General features: G+C 45.2%; 1 protein-coding gene across 3 annotated transcripts in view; it reads left to right on the forward strand.

Annotated features, from left to right (window-relative positions):
- Positions 1 to 12,825, forward strand: part of NSDHL (NAD(P) dependent steroid dehydrogenase-like) — a 35,615-nt gene that overhangs the window by 7,275 nt on the left and 15,515 nt on the right. For all 3 annotated transcript variants that reach the window (XM_025373263.1, XM_025373261.1, XM_025373262.1), the window contains 2 exons: positions 4,694 to 4,844; positions 8,722 to 8,880. In XM_025373263.1, the coding sequence (XP_025229048.1) occupies positions 4,737 to 4,844; positions 8,722 to 8,880 (267 nt within the window). In that variant the 5' untranslated portion in view covers positions 4,694 to 4,736. The remainder of the gene's footprint in view (positions 1 to 4,693; positions 4,845 to 8,721; positions 8,881 to 12,825) is intronic.

Raw genomic sequence — 12,825 nt, forward strand, 5'->3', positions numbered from 1 at the left:
TCCTCTTTGTACCTCTGGTAGAATTCGGCTGTGAATCCATCTGGTCCTGGACTTTTTTTGGTTGGTAGGCTATTAATTATTGCCTCAATTTCAGAGCCTGTTAATGGTCTATTCAGAGATTCAACTTCTTCCTGGTTTAGTCTTGGGAGGATGTATGTGTCTAGGAATTTATCCATTTCTTTTAGATTTTCTAGTTTATTTGCATAGAGGTGTTTATAGTATTCTCTGATGGTAGTTTGTATTTCTGTGAGATCGGTGGTGATATCCCCTTTATCATTTTTTATTGCATCTATTTGATTCTTCTCTCTTTTCTTCTTTATTAGTCTTGCTAGCAGTCTATCAATTTTGTTGATCTTTTCAAAAAAACAGCTCCTGGATTCATTGATTTTTTTGAAGGGTTTTTTGTGTCTCTATCTCCTTCAGTTCTGCTCTGATGTTAGTTATTTCTTACCTTCTGCTAGCTTTTGAATTTGTTTGCTTTTGCTTCTCTAGTTCTTTTAATCGTGATGTTAGGGTGTCAATTTTATATCTTTCCTGCTTTCTCTTGTGGGCATTTAGTGCTATAAATTTCCCTCTACACACTTCTTTAAATGTGTCCCAGAGATTCTGGTATGTTGTATCTTTGTTCTCATTGGTTTCAAAGAACATCTTTATTTCTGCCTTCATTTCAATATTTACCCAGTAGTCATTCAGGAGCAGGTTGTTCAGTTCCCATGTAGTTGTGCGATTTTGAGTGAGTTTCTTAATCCTGAGTTCTAATTTGATTGCACTGTGGTCTGAGAGACAGTTTGTTATAATTTCTATTCTTTTACATTTGCTGAGGAGTGCTTTACTTCCAACTATGTGGTCAATTTTGGAATAAGTGCGATGTGGTGCTGAAAGGAATGTATATTCTGTTGATTTGGGGTGGAGAGTTCTGTAGATGTCTATTAGGTCTGCTTGGTGCAGAGCTGAGTTCAATTCCTGGATATCCTTGTTAACTTTCTGTCTCATTGATCTGTCTAATGTTGACAGTGGGGTGTTAAAGTCTCCCATTATTATTGTGTGGAGTCTAAGTCTCTTTGTAGGTCTCTAAGGACTTGCTTAAGGATCTGGGTGCTCCTGTATTGGGGTTTTACCATGTTGGCCAGGCTGGTCTCGAACTCCTGACCTCAAGTGTTCCACCTGCCTCAGCCTCCCAAAGTGCTGGGATTACATGCGTGATCCACCACACCCAGCCTGTTGAACATCTTTTCATGTGCTTTTTGGCCATCTTTAAAGTAGATCTTCTTTGGAGAAATGTCTATTCAGTCAGAGGTATTCTCAATGTACATTGGAACCTGAGCGTATATCACATGGTGAATTTAGGTGAGTAGGCAGCAGGCGGGGGTTGCCTATGGGATCTGACTCATTTGTGAGGCTAGCTCTGGGTACTCCAACCCATAGAGACAGCTAAGCTGTCACCAAAATTCTTATCTGACTCATAGTATTTACAAACTTTAAAATAATTGGTATGTAATTTGAGACAAAGGAGATTTTGTTTTGACAAGAGGCTGGTTTGCAAAGAATTGTGTGATTATTGTTTCAGCAGTACAGCTCCGTTGGGGCGAGACATGTTTCTTCTTTCACCTCCTACATCCTCCTCTAGCAAATGAGGAGAGGAATAGGCTCTAAGGCTTCTTGCTTTTGTTAGTCGTACAAGGGGACCTGTGGAATTGGCAGCTCTGCTATTTGGATTTCGGGACTGCAAAGGATACTCGTATGGTTTGCTGGGGCTGCTGTAACAGATGACCACAAACTGTGTGACTTAGAACAACAGAAATGTGTCTCTCACAGTTCTGGGGGCCAGAAGTCCAAAATCAAGGTGTTGACAAGGTCATGTTCCCTCCGAAGGATCAATGGGAGACTCGTTCTTCATTTTTTCCAGCTTCTGGTGGCTCCAGGTGTTCCTTGGCTTGTAGCCACATCACTCTAACCTCTGCCTCCATCTTCACATGGCCTCCTCCTCTTCTCCCTGCCTTTCCCCTCTGTATGTCTCTTGTAAGAACACTTGTCATTGGATTTAGGGCCCACCAGGCCTCCAAGGACCTCTATTGGCCCATTCTTTTCCTACTTTTCATACAAAACTTAAGGCTACAGGAGCAGTTAAACTTACTCTTTGGTTCAAGAAGAACTGAATGAAGTGTTTGGTGTTCGTCATCGTGCTATTCATTGAATGAGGCCAAAGAGGAAATAATTCTTTCCACCCAAGTTTGCTTGCGAGTCCCAATCTGTCTTATTCTTTCTTTACACCCCTGCCCCATGCTGCCGCTGTACACATACTTTACAAAACAAGTCCTTGGTTGTTGATTTGTTAGCCAGCATCTAGTTGTTGCAGCAACCCCAGGAGTTAGCCTTTAGGCAGGACCTGGGAGCCGTTTCCAGGGCAGACAGGACAGCCCCTGCCTGCCCAAACTTATACCGCATGGCAGCAGATTAGATAGGGGAGGACTAAAGTGGTGGAGAGAGTCCAAAGGCAGCCCAAGAGGAGGCATGGGCAGGGAGACTCCTGCACAGGAAGCCGTGTTACAATGATGATAAAATAAGCTGCCTTGAATGGTGCGTTGACAGGTATTTGACACAATCCTCATAATGACCTTAGAGGCCATTTACTTTACAGATGAGGAAAGGCAGACTCAGTTCTTTTAAATAACTCCCCCGAGGGCTACCTGCTGGTAAGGAATAGTAGCTGGGATTTGAACCCAGGCAGCAAGCCGACTCTGGGTTCATTCATTTATTGCCAGCTGCACTGAGGAATGGCATGATTTGTGATTTTCTCAGGCGTAGAGGGTGAGCAGAGGCTTACAAAAGCAGAACTCCACAGGGGTGGGCTTATTTAGCCTGGCTGGCCTAGTTAGCCTGTCATGCGCTGCTGTCATTGCCCCAGGCACACACCCCTCAGACCCTCTGCCAGCAGAGGTCAATAAGGCCTTGGTGGGGACCAGGCCAGATGTGGGCAGTCTCCTTGCCCCTGTAGATGCCATGTGCCTTTTCATTTGCTCACATTTCCCTGTATATCTGGGGAATCTGGATAAGAAGCCAGCAGTGGGCATTCATGATTGTATCATCACAAAATAATAGTCATTTGCCCCACTGAAGCCCCTGCACCTTAGATGGGATATGCATGTATGCAGTAGAGAGTAGTATGGGAGCTCTGGTGGGTGTGCCCACACACGGTATAGTCTCATGACCCCCGGCCGACATGTGAGTGCCCACTTTGTGCTGGGCACTATGCTTCATGCGCAAGTTACAGCAGTGGGCAAGGCTTTGATGCAAGGTGCCAAAATCCTCGTTCTCTAGCTGCTTTGGTCCAGATACGCATTGAGTCCCAGTGAGTTGAATATCAGCCACATGTCTTTCAAATGAACAGTTGACAGGGCCCCTACCAATGTGAAGGGGATCACGGGATAAAGGGAGGGACAAGGCAGGCACAGAGCTACAGATTGACTTCAGTGCATTCTAAAAATGGCCATGACAAGTCAAGTTTTGAAATACAGTTTCTTGATAACTTTCATTATGAGTTCAGAAAAATGTTCCCCCAAAATGGCCCCTCCAGACATTGAGGGTCCTGCATCCATTTCAAGGCCATTTTGGCCTTCTACATGCCCGTAAAATCAGTCCCCACTGGGACACATGATCATGCCCATTCATTAAAAGTGGCGAGGACTGTAAAATTCGAGGTGTGGGGTTGGATTGGAGCAATCACAGCAGGTGGAACCCCAGCGCTGCCTGCCTGCCACCTCCTCACTGAAGTGTTCTGTGAATCTAGCTTTTCATGAGCAAAGTTAGACTCTTGTCTTGTCGTGGGTTCTGCCATCTCCAGATGTTAGGGGATCCATGACTAAGTAAATTGGCAACTACCAAGAAAACATAGACACAAGACCAAATACATCGTAGTCAAGTGGCATCTTTGTGTTTGCAGTTCAGTATCATGGGTGACTAAGGAGAGGAGCACCTTAAGGGCTGTCACTAAAGCCATACTCCTCTGTTTGGTAACATTGTTGGACTTTGTTGCTACCGTCTCCCTGCTGTGAACTGCTGGGTGCCCACCATACTCTGACCATTTCCCAAGGGTTTCTGATGGCCCTAGATACTGTTAAGTTCCTCCACACATCGTCGGGGTAGCTTTAACTTAGCCAAGCAGGAGAACTCCGTCTCCTATTGCACTCCACTCATCCCCTGTCCCAGCATCCCATATCCTGAGCTCCTAGACATAAGCCCTTGCGCCCATTTCATTGATGGGAAAACTGAGCTGCAGCAAAGGGAAGTGACTGGAGCAGATCCATACAGTTCACGATAGGCCCAGACCAGGACTCCCTAGGTGTGGGCACTGCCACACCCTAATGAGCACCACAGGAGAAATTGAGGCTGACTGAAGCATGGGAGAGCCATGGAAAAAGCTACAATGCCCAAGACATTTTTTATGTTGTAACTGATAAGTGAGCTGATTTAACTGGCCTCCTGTGCTGCCTCTAATCCAACAGTATGGTGAGTCGTGGGCCCAGTCATGCCTACATCCCAGAAACATTAGCCTGGTGTCTCATCGAACAGCTGTAGCTATGGTTCAGCTATTTGTAAAAACATTAATGGGGGATGGCATCTGCCCAAAACACTAACAGCTAAAGATGTTTTGACTTAGGCAACATTAATGTCTATCTCTAACTATGTCTTTAAGAAAAGAAAGGTTGATTACAAACAGGACCATATTTTGCTTCGAAATGGAACCAGCAGTTAGCGAACCAATGAGAGACCAAGTCGCACGGACTCATTTGACAGAGGACACTCCCAAAGCGAGTGCTGACATAGAAAAGGTTAACCAGAATCAGGTAAGGAGAAAGTTGACTTGTACATGCCAACAGGCTGATACTGTTTACCTGTGGGTGAAAAATTGTATTTGTACATGCATTAATCAATGTTGGGTATTTTTTAATATAAGATATATAGCTTTATTTAAGATGTGTCAGTTACTTATTGCTGTGTAACAATATCAGAGCACAATGGTTCAAAAGAACAACCATTTCTTTGCTTATGACTGTGGTTTGGGCTGAGGCCCCCTGGAGTGTTCTTGCGTGGTCTCCCGTGGGCTCTTGCATGTAGTTGCAGTCACATGGGGACCCCTTGAAGCATATGTTGTTCCCAGGCAGCCTTGCTCACACCTCTGGTAGTAACTGGTGGCTGTCAACTGGGCACCTTACTGGCCTCCAGTAGACCAGGCTGGGCTTCCTAGTGGAATGGCAGCAGCTCTCCTGGGGGGCGACAGCAGTATTTCTTAGGCCTAAGATTTAGTGTCCCAAGTCTCAGAGAGGACTTGAAGGAATTGTTGAGCCTGGTCGTTGTCAGGCTTCCTGGAGATTCTTCCCATAAGTCTGCAAACGTTTGCTTTGATTGATTCTTAATCAGTGTTGCACTTCAAAAATGTGGCTGGGCACGGTGTCTCACACCTGTAATCCCAACACTTTGGGAGGCCGAGACAGGTGGATCACCGGAGGTCAGGAATTTGAGACCAGCCAGGCCAACATGGTGAAACCCCATCTCTACTAAAAATACAAAAAATTAGCCAGATATGGTTTCAGACACCTGTAATCCCAGCTACTTAGGAGACAGACAGGAGAATCGCTTGAACCGGGAGGTGGAGGTTGCAGTGAGCCAAGATCACACCATTGCACTCCAGCCTGGGTGACAGAGCGAGACTCTGTCTCAAAAAAAAAAAACAAAAAAAACAAAACAAAAAAACAACGTAATTACACCAAGACAAAATGTGTTTATATCAAATGTTAATAGGTTCAAGATCCCTAAGAGGTTATCATTGGCCATCAAATCACCTGTTTTTGGTGTAGAGCTCAGAGTCAAGCCTCCTCTGGGCCTCTGTGGTTGAAGCCACTTGCCATCTGCAGTTCCTCATTTATGTGGGTTTTATTGCTACTTGGCAGCCAGCAAACAAATGTGGATTCCAATGGTTATAGCAAACTGCCATTTTCAGCTAGTTTCAAATTTTTGTGTCCTTCGAAATAACATTTTTTTTCTCTCATTGGTGGACTGATTTTATAAGAAGTAAAAGTTCTAAATTTAAACTACTAAAATAAAAAGAACACATTTGTCTTAACTTACGTATACATTCTGCATAAGACCTCTCTGAGAAAACGGTCCCACTGCTGACAACAAAGCAAAACAAGAAGAGTTGGAAAAACCCAATGCCCTAGACTATTCTGTTATCTCAAGATTCTATTGCAATTAGATTAGTTTGCCTAAATGGTTTTGTTTCTTTTTTTTTCTTTTTCTTTCTTTTTTTTTTTTTTTTTTTTTTGAGATGGAGTCTGGCTCTGTTGCCCAGGCTGGAGTGCAGTAGCGTGATCTCAGCTCACTGCAGCCTCTGCCTCCCGGGTTCAAGCAATTCTCCCTCCTCAGCGTCCTGAGTATCTGGGACTATAGGCGCCTACCACCACACCTGGCTAATTTTTTGTATTTTCAGTAGAGACGGGGTTTCACCATGTTGGCCAGCCTGGTCTCAAACCCCTGACCTCAGGTGATCCACCTACCTCGGCCTCCCAAAGTATTGGGATTACAGGCATGAGCCACTGTGCTCAGCCCCTATTCTTAACACTGTCTCCAAGAGGTTGATCTTATAACTCACCTCAGTAACCCATTATGGAGTCTTGCTGTTTCCAGTCTTGAGTCTTACACTTAATTGTTAGTACATGTTCATTCTTGTCCACTGTGGCAGTGAGAAGTAAAAACTGGTCATGAAAAGTTTCATGTGATCTCCTCTAATCACATAGCATTACAGGTGTGATTAAAGACATCAGCCCATCACACATTTGACTTCCCTGGGGTAAAGGCCGGTTTGATTCCCATCACTACAAGGGTCTCCACAGAACAGCCATTAGCCCACTCATCCCAAACGTTATGATAGAACATTTCAATATCATAAAATAATCCACGTCACATTGTCCAAGAGTAGCATATTGATTAGTTACAATTAAAATCGTGAAATGAAATCGCACTGGACATAACAGCAAGGTTATTTGTTTTTGAAAAGATTAGCAACCTTTTGAAACACCTGTAACTAGAGATGCCAAATGAAATAAACAAGGCAGTCTGAAATCCTTCAGGATGCTTCCGACTGTCTTTGGGCTCAGCCAGACTTTCAGTAAACTGCAGAAACCCAGGTTGGGAAACAGGCAGCTCAGAATTATTCTAAATAGCTACAGTTTGCCTGTACAGCTGACTTGCAAGGAGGGAAGAAGAAAGGGATTGTTAGAAAAGGGATTGATGTGAGTTTTGTATTTAATTTGCCTATGACTTGAGGAAATATACATCTCAGTCAAGGTGCAACTCATGTAACCTGGTATGATTACATGTGTTTAGGAATAATCAGAATAAAACCTAGAAAAAAACAGGTTGGGAAGTTAGTTTTGGGTGGTAGAAGAATGGTGAGGCCGATTTTGTTAGTAGATTGCACATGGACAAATGGAGGTAAAGTACAGTGCCAGCTCCAGGTGGGCCTGGTGGAATCCGGTATGAGTGCCATTTCAGATGAGACACCCCAACTGGGAGAGAGGTGGATCTGGAGAGGATGTCTGGCCCTGGCATCCCTTGAGTCTCTGTCATAGCTCAGTTGTGTTGATGTTTAAGAAATAAGTGAGGAGATTTGTTTGTTTTTTAAATCTAGAACATAATTTCTTTAAGATCTTTCATTTCCACAAACCCAAGTTGGATTTACTGTATATGAGCTAAGGAAATCAGAGGTTGTCATCTTAAGGAGGCCCAGATACAGTTTTAGAAAGACCCTAGGGAGGAGGGATATCACAGGTCCTCCTTACAGACGCCCGTAGCCAGCTTGTCTGGTGTGCAGCAGCCACAGTTTGGCATTGACATCCTGGAGTGAGGGTATTTAAGTGCCTGCATGTGCTACTCTGTCCTTTCATTATGCCCAGTCACCAGAGTTGGAATTACCCAAGGAATCGTGCATGTTGTGGAGGCTGAGACATAAACACCACGGCTCTCCCCATTTCTTCAACTTCCTTGCAGTTCGGAGGAGGGAAAGCAGAGCCCTGGGCTCATCCATCCTCACTGCAGCCCCACCAGGAGATCCCATCAAGGCGGTCTTAGATTTCTAGGCTGAGGCAAGAAGGAGTTGGGCAATGAGCCCAGAGCCACACAGCCCAGCCCTGTTGTGGCCAAAGAGGAAAAGGGACTGACTTTGTCCTGTGAGAATGGAGACTGCTTTCTTCTTTCTGATGTTTTCAGTGCAAGCTATCTGCTGCCAAATGGCTGCCTTTTTGTTTTGTGTTGTTTTTGTCCTTAGAGAAGCGCCCAGGCATCAGCTATTGGGAACAAGAAGGTATCACTGTTTTTTGGGGAGTTTTCTTTTTTCTTTGGTATTTTTTAGATTGTCCGGTTTTGGTCATAGGTGGTTTGATTTCCTTTCACTAAATACAAAGCATGGATCTTGTCATCAAACCCAACCAAAGTCAATCTCAGTGTCATTTGCTGTCTCTCTTCCCTCCTTACTGATCCCAGGAGAGAAGGTTGCACTAGTGATGGAACACCAGGATGATATAAAGCTTCCACGTTGGCTCAGGAAGAGTCCAAACAAACAAGTATATCTGCCATTGCAGTGGCTCATGATATGTAAGTCTGGACTCTGTATAGCTTCCAGTTCTCACTACGCTGGTCTTCCCCACCTTTCCTCTCTTTCAACAGGCCAAGAAATGCACAGTGATCGGGGGCTCTGGATTCCTGGGGCAGCATATGGTGGAGCAGTTGCTGGCTAGAGGATATGCTGTCAATGTATTTGATATCCAGCAAGGGTTTGATAATCCCCAGGTGCAATTCTTTCTGGGTGACCTCTGCAGCCGGCAGGTAATGGACCATGCAGTCTTGCTGATTTCCCACAAGCCCACGAAGGGAAACCACGATACTTCCCTTGCTCAGAGGCCAGCCAATTTGTTTGAAAAACAGTTGTTTCATTGTGAATATTTTCAAAGTTATAGGAAAGTACACCACATGCTTACTACTTAGAATGAATAACCATCATCTCTGTCACAGCTACTCAGCTCTCTCCTGGTAGCACAAAAGCAGCTATGGTCAGCACTTAAGTGAACAAATAGATGTGGCTGTGTGCCACGGAAACTTGACTTCAAAAGCCATCCATGGGCTGTATTGTTCCAACTGCAAAACAAGTGTGAGTGCTGGGCCACAGGGTCTTGATTCTTTTAATTGAGATATAATTCATGTACCACAAATTTCACATTTTAAAAGTGTGCAATTCAGTGATTTTTAGTACATCCACAAAGCTGTGCAACCGTCTCCCACGATCTAACTCCAGAATATTTTTTATTACCCCAAAATGAAATCTTGTAGCCATTCCCTCTCTTACCTTCCCAACCCCTGGCAGCCACTCATCTGCTTCCCATCTCTATGGATTGGCCTCTTCTGGACATTTCATATAAACGGAATCATGTAATATTTGTACTTTTGTGCGTAACTTTTTTCACTTTGCATGATGTTTTCAAGCTTCATCCATGTTGTACAGGTATGAATATCTTGAATTTTATTAGATGGTGCCAAATGGCTCAACAAAGCTGCTATGTCAATTTTACCTCCACATCCGCAGTGTGGCAGAAGCCCCATTGCTCCACATCCTTGCCAACACTGGGCATAACTGACTTTTTGGTGTTGCCATTCTGAGAAGTATGAAGTGGTGCTTCACTGATGTTCAGAGTCACATGTCCTCCCTGACCAAGTAACCAGCCACTCTGCCACTGGGTGATCGGCTTTCAGGCTTCCTCCTGTGTGAAATGTTTGTCTGTGTCATTTGCCCCTTTGTCTTTGGGGTTACCTTTTCATCCCTGTTGATCTAGTTGGGATGCCAATCCTGTGCCCATTGTACTTATTATGGATGGCTTCCCTCAGCCTGTCACAGGGTCCTTATTCTTGGATTTGGTGTCATTCGCCATATGGTTTTTGTTGATGAACTATTAAGGCCATTGCTTCCACTGCAAAGTTATGGTTGTTTTCTCTCCCATGCTGCTCATACCTCCAGGCCTGGAGATGGGGTAGATATCTTCCATGCTCATCATTGCTGCCTCCGAACCATTCTCCCTCATGCTGCTCTAAGCCTCTCCAGCTTTGAAGAGGGTACCCTCAGACTATGCAAACCCCGACACCCTTCCTTCCTTATGGTGGCCACCCACAGCCACCTGCTCCCCTTCCCGTGACTCCACTTCATTTCTCAGTGGTTTCAGTTCCTTTTTGGCATTATCATTGGTGAATTCAGTGTTCGTGTAGATGACCCTACCAGTGCCCTCGCCTCCCTCATCCTTGGCCTCCTCTCACCCAGTGATGTTGCCCTCCACTCCCCTGTCATCACCAGTAAGCATGTCCTCTCCTTCATCTCAGTTGCAGGCATTCTACTCTGTCGTTCTACTCCAGCTCCTCTCTGTCAAGCTCATGCCCTCTAGTGCCTCAGCTGTCCCGATTCCTTAACCCCACGCAGACATCCAGCCATGCCCACTATGGCTCAGCCTATTCGTGCCTCACTGCCTTTAGTTCCCTGGTCCGCTTGTTCACTTGCATAGTCTTCACCCTCTTCCCCTTTCTCTTTTGGTTGTATGTATCCATAAAGTTTCTCCAGAGAAACAACCAGCAGGGGGATGTGTGGAGAAGGGCAGGGAGAGAGATGGGTGGGTGAGGGAGAAAGCGAGATTGAGATTTAATTCACAGAATTGGTTTACATGATTGTGGGGGCTGACTGGGCAAGTCTGAAATTTGTAGGGCAGACCCGAAAGTCAGGCAGGAATTGACGCTGTGGTCCCACACTAGAGTTTCTTCTTACAGAAACCTCAGTTTCACTTTTAAGGTCTTTGAACTGAGTATATACTGCCTGTCCAGAGTATCAAGGGTAATCTCCTTAATTAAAGTCAGCTGGTTGTAGATGTCAACCACAGCTACAAAATACCTCTATAGAAACACCTACACTCGTGTTTAATGGAGTCACCGGGGACTAGAGCCTGGCCCAGGTGGCAAATAAATGTGGCCACCACAGTGTACTTCACATTGTAACCCCCACCCTGGTTAAATCTTGCCTTGTGCATGGCCATGGGCCTCAAGCAGACCCTTGGTACCACCGAGCACCACCATCTCCACAAACCTGCCCACGTCCATGTCTCCACTCAGCCTTCCCTGCTGTTCCCGAGGATGCCTCATCCCCACCAAAACACCCATCCTGGTGCCAGCCAGAAGCCACCTCCTCTTCCCTACCCAGTCACTGCCTCCAGGGACCTTGAGGCAGCCGTATCCGGTAGTTGAATCTCAGACCTCCTCTGACTTGACCCTTTAGCAGCATCTGATGCTTTCTTTGCTTGCCTTCTAAGATGCCACCTCACTCATTTCTCCTCCTGCCTCACTGATTGTCTGCTGATCACTGTCATTTCTAAACTTTGCAGGCTCCAGGACTTACTCTCTTTTCTTCTCCAAGTTTAGACGGTGTCCCATTGACTCCATCCCATCTCATGGATTAATTACTGTCTAGAAGCTGATGGGCTCCCTGCTTGTTATCTCCAACCCCTAGCTCTCTCAGGCGTGTGTGTATGTGTGTATGTATATGTGTATGTATGTATGTGTATATATGTGTATATATGTATATATGTATGTGTATATGTGTGTATATGTGTGTGTTTATGTATACATATGTGTATATATGTATGTGTATATGTGTGTGTATATATGTGTGTATATGTGTGTGTATATGTATATATATGTATATATGTATGTGTATATATGTATATGTGTGTGTGTGTGTGTGTGTGTATCTCTAGCTGCCTGCTGGACATCCCTGCTTGGATACCTCATGGACACTTCAAGCTTGCTACATCCAAAATTAAGCTCCTGGTTCCCTGATGCAAGCCTCTCCCCTACCACAGCAAAACTACTTCTGCTAAGTCTTCTCCATCTCCATAAATGGCCTACTCTGCTTTTCTAGTTCCATCAACCAAAAAGCTTAGATTCATCCCTGCCTGATTCCTTTCTCTCTCATGCCCTTCATCCCATCCATCAGGAAATCTTGTTGACTCCACTCAGCATAGATCCCCAATCCAGCAACTTCTCACCCCTTCCGTTGCTGCCACCCTGGTGCAAGCCACCATCACTCTCTCACCTAGATGTTAGAGGGACTCTTAATGGATAAATCAGATCACACCACCCTCTGTACAAAAGCCTCCAGTGGCGTCCAGTCCTGTGTCGAGCAAACAAAGGCCTCTGTAATCACCCATGAGGCCCTGCACCGCACGTCCCTACTACCTCTCCGGCCCACTTCCTCCCACACCCGCCTCATGCTCTGCCCCAGGCACACTGGCCACCAGCCAAGTTTCTGCCTCAGGACCTTTGCACTTGGTGTCCTTTCTGTCAGGAATGCGCTTCCTGAACCACAGAACTTGCTCCCTAACTTCCTGTAAATCTCCAACCACCCTGTGCTAAGGAACAAGCCCCCGCTGGTCTCCCTTACTGTACTCTAGTTTCTGCATAACACCTGCCAGTACGGACATCCTCTAGATTTACTTGTTTATTTGCTTATTTGTCCTGATGAAAACATGATTGACCATGAGCGGATACAGAGCAGAGGAGATCTCTGAAATGTGTCCTCTCTACCATAGAATGTAAGCTCCACGAAAGCAGGAACTTTGTTTTTTGATCACTGCTTTGTCCCCTCAAAGGAGATGAGAATCCTTAGCAAGCTTTAACTTCTCTCCAAAAGGCTCCCCAGCTGCCATGCTGTTGTTGCTAGTATATTATTTCCAGCTTTCCTTG

The sequence above is a fragment of the Theropithecus gelada genome, chromosome X (genome assembly GCF_003255815.1).
Source record: "Theropithecus gelada isolate Dixy chromosome X, Tgel_1.0, whole genome shotgun sequence".
Classification (NCBI taxonomy): Eukaryota; Metazoa; Chordata; class Mammalia; order Primates; family Cercopithecidae; genus Theropithecus; species Theropithecus gelada.